Here is an 8,456-nt window from a genome sequence, read left to right as displayed (position 1 = left end):
TAGTAAACTCCAGTAGATGTTCTCGCGTTTGACTCTGAGAATAAATTTGATAGTACCCCCCACACACGCTCACAGATTCACATTAATAGAACCCCCCACACACTCTCATTAATCCCCCACCCTCTTCTCTCCTGCAGCACTGACATCAATGGTTCTCGCTAGAGTGAGCTCTGATCACTCACACAGCTCCTCCTCCAGCTATCCTGTTATGGCTGGGCAGCCTGGGCTGGCCAGGCAATGCTGAAAGCATCAGTTTCTCCCAGCAGTCTGTGTGTGTGGCCCATGTGACTGTCAGCTCTGTGCAGGGGGTGGACCTGGGAGGCATCTCCGTAGGGATGGCCATCGGTATGGTAACCATCGATGGTTTCCATTGATGGCATAATAGCAAGTGGCCATCAATGGTAACCAACTATGCAATGGATGACAATTGATGGTTTCACCAACCGATGGTCATACCTGTTCTATCACTGGCCCGTGGGCCAATCAGAACCAGGGGGCGTGGCTTCAGGGATCTTGGGGATGGAGCTATGCTCCATGTCTCGGCACCATGTAAAAAAATAAATAAAAAATATTCGGTTATGCCTTTCCATTGATGGAGGGAAATCATCTGGTTCTCCCCCACCGATGGGAAAATATTCAACATCGGCCATAAACCATTGATGATTTAGAATCATCAATGGCCATCCCTACATCTCCGGGCTCCATAGCAATTGGTCTCTGCCCCTGCGTCTTTCTGTATTCAAGACGGGCCCATCACGCATATGCAGTTAGGATTTTCTGCAGGGCAGTAATTCGGGAGGCTCCCTCGGAAATCGGGAGGGTAGGCAAGCATGGGTATAGTTTTCCTTGTTTTACTGTAACGCAGTAATTGCCCTGTGTAAATATGTTAGTGAAAGGGTTAAATTGGCCGGATGAGGAGGTATTTTCGTAATTTATTGTCAAATGTCTTTTGTGTTCTGTCTGTTACTATAAAATGTGTGCAAGCAGGAACATGTTTATTTCTGTCTTTGTGGACGATTCTCTGTTTGCATATCCGTATGGCTATACAGTCTGTTCATGTCAGTGTTGCTGTAATTGTCAGCGCAGTCCCAATTGTCTTCTATATAACAAACCCCTACAAAGGGCCTGATTCAGAGTTGTTGCTTTTGCGCGGCAGCTGAGTTTTTTTGGATGCAATTGCTGTGTAACCATATACTAATGCCTGCAGGAGGGGTCTGAAGGAAAAAAGCGCCTCCTTCCGGCATCTCAGATCCAATGCCTGAGCACAAAGACACCGGATCGGATCCACAATAATTGTGGCCCCTGCTACCTGCTGAACAGTGATGCAAATTACCGTATTATGCAATGGGGGCAGGACCACAATGATGCGATTCATGAAGTCACCCATTCCCCCTAAACACCTACCTGGCTGGGCATCACCTCCAGGATATCATGGAGTAGACATTAAAAAAGTATGCATACACTTCTTAGCAGAGAGATTTCAGTGCTGTGACCACCGGCACAAATGATCATATAATAACACATCTTACTATACGCTGACACCCTAGCCCCTCCCCCCACTGACATTACTATCTCTGCCACACATAGGGCCTGATTCAGACCCGGACGCTATTTGCGGCCGCTCGCTCTCAAAAAGGAGCCAGATATTTAAATTGAGCGCTCGCTCTTTGCGGTGTGAGGACGCCTCTATGTCTGTGCGAGCGTCCGCTAAATGCGCTCGCTATTTTTTCAAGACGTCCCTTTGCCATTCGCAAATCACGTCATCTCCTGTTTTTATTAGATTAATCGGGAACATCGAACGGCATCTGAACTGCTCGCAGCGCTTGAGGTAGGAATTACCTCCCGTAATCACTGCGAGCAGTTCAGGCTAAAAGATAACGAAGTGACGTGATCGATGACGCTCCTTTGCTAATTATGCACTCCCATTAAACGCCCTTTTGACCGTTAGGCACGCCTGCGTTTGCACAACCACTCCCCTGTTTTCAAGCACCTTCCCCTGTTACCACCCACAAACGGTACATTCTGTCACTCAAAATAGCAGCCCCTCTGTTTTACGAGCGCACGATTTCCGACCGCAATGACTGGTTTGCGCACGCACATTGCGAACCATACGCATGCGCAGTTGTGCGACCATCGCTCAGAGCGAGCGTGCGAACGCTTATGAGCAGGTCTGAATCAGGCCCATAGTGCATTTATACATCCAAATACCCAGAAGTTGTGGCTATTAAAATATATGATAAAAGTAGCACTTCAAATTTAGACCACATTACACAGATCTCATTGGCTGAGCAGTCACATGGCACCAATCCCATTTCCAGCAACACTAAACAGATTCTGTTTCACAAACCCCATTGCCAGCCATTCCACGCAGACCTTACTGTCAGGCATATTACACAGGCCTAATCGCCAGCCACTCCAGTACAGACTCTGGGCCCGAATCAGAGATGTACACTATGTGGTTAGTGCACATCTCCAATTGTTGGAGGACTGCGAATGCGCAGGATGTGTATTGCCCGTGTGTATCCCTCCATCTGCGAGTCCACTCGCAATGCCTCCCAGCCACAGCCTGATTGGCAGGCTGCGGAGTTTGGGAGACAGAGTGGGGTCATTCCTGGGCGGTGTTCCCGGAAGCGGAGGCATCGCCCCTGTTTTCCAGGAGGGACAAGGCCAGGGTCTGCGTCGGTGGATGCAGATTTCCTGGCCTTGAATGCTGCCATGACCCAATCAGGCTGTGGTAAGCTTCAGCTACCGCAGCCTGGCCAAAGGGACAACCATCGGATCCCAGGCTGTGACCTCGGATCGCAGCTCTAAGACTGCAGATGCAGCAAGGAGGTGACTGTTTCCTACACACACCTCCTGCTGTATTTGTATTCTAGATGGACGGAATTGCACAGACGCTTGTGTGCGGCTCTGCAATTCCGTCCGAGCTTAGTAAGAAAATTATTGGGGAGCACGCCAGTATCTGGAGGGGTGACACTCAGTACACATAGGTGTGTGCGACAATCAGTAATTCGACAGTGAGTATGTTGAAAAAAAAAGCACAATCCCAACATGGTTAAAATGATTTAAGTAACATTACAACAATGTTAGTATAATGCTGCCGACATTGTGCTTTCGACATACTGACTGACGACAAGATAACTGCATACTGACAGGTGTTGTGGAACAGAGGAAAGTGGTCTACCCAAGGGTGACTACTGGGACTAAATGTTCTTGTATCATTCTCCCTCGCAGAATATTATCCGGTGAACTCCAGGTGCTATGTGACTGGGCAGGCTGTAATTGGCATCTCACTCTGTGCTGAATGTTATACAGTATTTAATTCATACTTGTCTACCCTCCCGGAACGGCCGCCCACTTCCGGGCGCACAGGTGGCTGATGACGCAATCCGTGTTGAGGCGTGTCATGGTGGCTCCGCCCCCCTGCTTCATAATGCTGAGGCAGCCAAAAGTATGATCTATAATTTACTTCCTAAGTCTACTTCCAGTTAGATTGAGCTCAGCAAGGTATTCGCACACTTTACTTGTTACATTTCAGAACTAGTAATATAGATTTTGGCGATGTTGTCCTGACCTTTCTACCTGAAAGAAAAACATACAGTATACATAACTCAAGTATAACCAGAATAAACTATTTTAAAATAAAGTTAGTTTTTTCCCTTTTTATTTCAAGTCAATGTAAAATATGAGTTAGTGCTAAAACGTTCTAATTAAAAACATATCCATCTCTGGAGGAAAAAGCTTTGCAGCAGCACTGTCCTTGGTCCTTAGCTTTAAGAACTCACTCTAAGCCCTTGTCACTGCCACGTCGCGCACACAGCACAGCATGTACTCCTTGCGCCAGTCGTTGGCAGATTAATTTGTTCTACATCCTTAACTTGTCTGGTTAACTGGGTGTCAGATAGGAGGCCATGAGTCTATCTGGTGAATTCCATTCCTCTCGTCTGTAACAGCAATGTCTCTTTAAGCAGTGAACATTCCCAATGCTCTTCTATCGCCCCTTCTAAAAATCCTCCTGTACAGACTTCCTGTGGTGCCCCCTGTGGAAGTCAGTTGGTACTGTAGGTCCAATGCATGGTACTCATGGTAATAGAAATAATGAATCTGACTGGGTAAAAAGAACATTAACCAATACAAAAAATATAAAACCGTAGGCAGTGGGACAATTCAGAGAGCACTCTGCCAGCACAGGAGGGTAAGAGGGTTTAATACCAAGCAAGGGAGAGCTGAATGAGTCTTTACACCCAATGCTCATTGCCAGAGAGGTTAAAAGCACAATAGCTCAGTCTTTGTCTTGTGTCTGTTAGTCATCTCTGTAGGGTGGAGGAACAATCAGGAGAGCAAAAGGAATCATCTAGGATACAACGGCTGTCCGGCAAGGTGTTTCAATGTCTTCCTGGGTTGCACTGATGAAGGATGTTCGCATGCTAGGAGAGTACTGGCAGATTCCACATGAAAATATGCAGAAAGGGGGTATAAAAAAAAAATATATTTTAGAAGGCAAAATAATAAACAGCAAATGAGTATATTAACATTAGTGGTAAAATGCAAACTGCGATTATTGATAAACGGGCCCCTATGTGAACTCCATCTCTAGAAGAAGAAGCCGTAGAGTGATTATGTTACAGTAAGAGCTCAGGTTGCTAGTTCCTGTCCTACAGAATTTCTAGTTCAATGGTGACCAGCGACTTTCCAATGGGAGGTGGAGGGCAGGTTCCCTGGTGTGTGCAGTCCTGGCACTGGGGTTGTTGCAATGTACTAGACAATTAGTGCCTGTATTATGGGGCTGATGTAGAGTTGGAGGAATTTAACATATAAAACTTAGGCAGTGTATGTAGTAATTCAATGGAATATGGACACAAATATGAAATAAAAGTGCTAATTATATCCCATTACATACAATTATCTTCCCCGTTAAATAATCAACTGGGAATCAGCTCTTGTGCCGCAAACTGATTACAAATATCAAATAAATAATACAAATACATATCACAGCAGCCACACTAATAACTGATATAGTATCATTGCTGCCGATCAATATCACCATCAGTGTGTATTTTGCACAGGGGTCGAGCACCCACAAGACATGCGCCTCCACATATGTGTCTTTGGGCCTGATTCAGATCTAGACGTCTTTGGGCCTGATTCAGCAAGCAACGCACGTTAGCAGACGCACGCACCCAGCCACTTCGGGAATATGCTATTCAATGCATACGCATGGAGACCGCAGCACAAGAAGCAGACATCCAGCAAAACATAAAGCCGCCCACCTATTTCGTGATTGACAGCGTAAACATCGGGAACATCGAGTGCCATCGAAGCTGCATGTAAGCTAAGGGTAGACCTGACCCTGCCACAGGACTTGAGAGATTCCTGCACGCAGAGAGGTGCTTGGCTGCATGTGGCGCCACTGAGATTAATTTATGCATGCCCCTGCAGATCGCAAACATCGGCTCGCACTGTGCATACTCTCACTTGCGTAGCTTGCTGAATCAGTCCCTTTGTATGCAGTGGCTGAGTGATAATGTGCTAATGACGCAGGAGGCAACTTCTGTATATAGACACTTCTTGTCGGCTCCCGTGATACGCTCTGCCTACTCAGACGCAACATCGGATCATCTGCGTGAAAAATCGGTCATTTGAGCAACCCTCGGGTAACTCAGCATGGCCGGGAAATTCACTGGCTTCAGTCACGCCCCCGTTTTCTGTAACAATCCCCGTCACCACCCGTTGCCCAGGTTGAAGACTGGACCCTGAAGTACACCTGCAGCCATTATTTGTTTACATTGTCGTCACCTATAACCCCATTCCATTGATCCTGAAAATGAGCCCACTGTTTGCTAACATGCATGCAAACGGAGGCATAATTACCGGGGTTGAAAGGGGGTGCAGGTGTTATGGTGCCTGAGTTGCCTCTGTGGCCCGCTGCTTCCCCTGCACCCAGTCATGCACACAAGGTGGGCCAGTCCAGTCAGGGCCGCCTAGGGGGCCCGGGTGTCAGCGGTGTTGATTACAGCTGGCGCACCGACAGGCAGACATGTGGAAATACAGCGTCGCCAGTCTCAAGGCAATCAGAGCTCATGGACGGGAGCCAATCAGCAGCTCCTGACTGGCTACCAGTCCGCGAGCTCCGATTGGCTCACAACCTCACCAATTCAATTCACGCTGGCACTGTTTGTCCATGTCTGCCGCTGTCTGCCGGTGCACCAGCTGTAATTAGCTGGTGATCCGGCCCAAATGCACACCTGTTGGCTGTGAGTTGCTGAGGGGTGTTGCTGGGGGAGGGGCATAATGTGTAAGGGGCATTACTTTGTGGCATAATGTTATAAGGGGCATTATTGTGTGCATAATGTGAAAGGGGCACAACTATTGTGTGGAATGTGTTATATGAGGCACTACTACGATGTGGCATAATCTGTCAAGGGCATTACTGTGTGGTATAATGTGTAAGGGGCATTACTGTGTAGTGTAAGGGGCATTACTGTGTGGCATAATGTATAAGGGGCACTACTACTGCATGGCATAATGTGTATAAGGGGTACTACTGTGTAGCATAACCAGAATGGGCTCTGTGTGGCATAACATGAATGGGCTCTGTGTGGGGGCAAATGTATGTTTTTTATTTACCTCTGGGGGGGCTTTTAAGATCTTACTATGTGGCTCCCAAAGTTCTAATTACGCCCATGCATACAAACATAGAAGGCTGACTAATATATGGTCACTTTCAAAAGTACTAACCCTGGGCCTGATTCACTACGGTTCGCTATTGCGATCACAGCTGCGATTACGCATGCAGCTCTGCTACGAAAATATGCAAATGTCTGCAACTGCTCACACAATATAGAGACGCCCACTACCGCTTTCGCACATCTGTAAGACCTCGCAATCCTACATTTACATCTGTAACATCGAGTAACATTGGACCCTCATGCAGAATTACAGCAGATCTGACTCTGGGCTATACAAAGGTGTTCATATTAAAAAAAATAAATCCACTTTGTATTAATTTTTTTTACACAGGAGCATGGACGGATCTCACGGATATCACTGATCCGTCCATGCATCTGTGTCTTGATGCTTGCGGCACGAATCTCACTGATCCGTGCATGCAAGTGACGTCGGCATCGTAAGCGGATCCGAACGACATATCGTTCAGGCAATCACTGAATGATATGCCACCGGATCGTATACGAAATTGACAGATCTTGCCTGCTGTTGGGTACGTGCATCAGCATCGTTATCATGAGTGGACACTCACGATTTGCACATATTATGCATGATCTGTCGTTCCGATTAGGGATGAGCGGTTCGGATTCTACGTCAGGGCACCACAAGTGTAGGGCAGACTGCCCTACACAGTAACAAACACACAGCCGTCAGCGTCAGACAGACTCTCATTGGCTGCTACGTCCACGGAGGGAGCCAGATGGAGCTCACTCATGAGTTCCGCCTTCCGGCTCCCCCCGCTGCAGACTGCAGCGGTCGCGGCAGGAGCAGGGATTCAGGTAAGTTTTTTTATCTTCTTTGTGAGTGTGTGGAAGGGGCCACTACCGGGTGCAATGCAGCATAAGGGGGATTACTAAGGGGGCAATGCAGCATAAGGGGGACTACTAATGGGGCAATGCAGCATAACAGGGACTATTAATGGGAAAATGCAGCATAAGGGGGATTACTAAGGGGGCAATGCAGCATAAGAGGAACTACTAAAGGGGCAATGCAGCATAAGGGGGACTACTAATGGGGCAATGCAGCATAACAGGGACTATTAATGGGGAAATGCAGCATAAGGGGGACTACTAAGGGGGCAATGAAGCGTAAGGTGCACTACTAAGAGGACAATGCAGCATAAGGGGGACTACTAAGGGGGCAATGCAGCATAAGGGGGACTACTACTGGGGGCAATGCAGCATAATGGGGACTACTACTGGGCAATGCAGCATAAGGGGGACTACTAGTGGGGGCAATGCAGCATAAAAAGGACTACTAGTGGGGACAATGCAACATAAGGGGGACTACTACTGTGGGTACTGCAGCATAAGGGGGACTACTACAGGGGGCAATACAGCAAAGGGACTACTACTGGGGCAATGCAGCATAATGGGGACTACTACTGGGGGCAATGCAGCATAAAGGGAACTACTGGGGGCAATGCAACATAAGGGGGACTACTACTGGGGGCAATACAGCATATGGGGACTACTACTGGGGGCAATGCATCATAGGAGGGACTACTACTGGGAGCAATGCAGCATAAGGGGGACTACTACTGAGGGCATTGCAACATACGGAGGACTACTAATGGGGGCAATGCAGCATAAGGGGGACTACTGGGGCAATGCAGCATAGGGGGGACTACTAAGGGGGCAATGCAGCATAAGGGGGACTACTAAGGGGGCAATGCAGCATAAGGGGGACTACTAAGGGGGCAATGCAACATAAGGGGGACTACTACTGGG

At 47.8% G+C, this 8,456-nt stretch overlaps 1 protein-coding gene across 2 annotated transcripts in view; it reads right to left on the bottom strand.

Moving 5' to 3' along the window:
* Nucleotides 1–3,174: 3,174 nt before the first annotated feature.
* TTYH1 (tweety family member 1) overlaps nt 3,175–8,456 on the bottom strand; it is a 201,824-nt gene continuing 196,542 nt past the window's right edge. Inside the window, exon 14 of one of the 2 annotated variants that reach the window (XM_088450912.1) lies at nt 3,175–4,438. In XM_088450912.1, the coding sequence (XP_088307038.1) occupies nt 4,355–4,438 (84 nt within the window). In that variant the 3' untranslated portion in view covers nt 3,175–4,354. The remainder of the gene's footprint in view (nt 4,439–8,456) is intronic. The other variant, XM_088450913.1, reaches the window with a different exon arrangement.

Source organism: Taudactylus pleione, unplaced genomic scaffold (assembly GCF_031769625.1).
Source record: "Taudactylus pleione unplaced genomic scaffold, aTauple2 ptg000535l, whole genome shotgun sequence".
In the NCBI taxonomy this organism is placed as follows: Eukaryota; Metazoa; Chordata; class Amphibia; order Anura; family Myobatrachidae; genus Taudactylus; species Taudactylus pleione.
The sequence above is the reverse complement of the archived record's forward strand: the minus strand, read 5'-3'. Positions and strand labels throughout refer to the sequence as shown.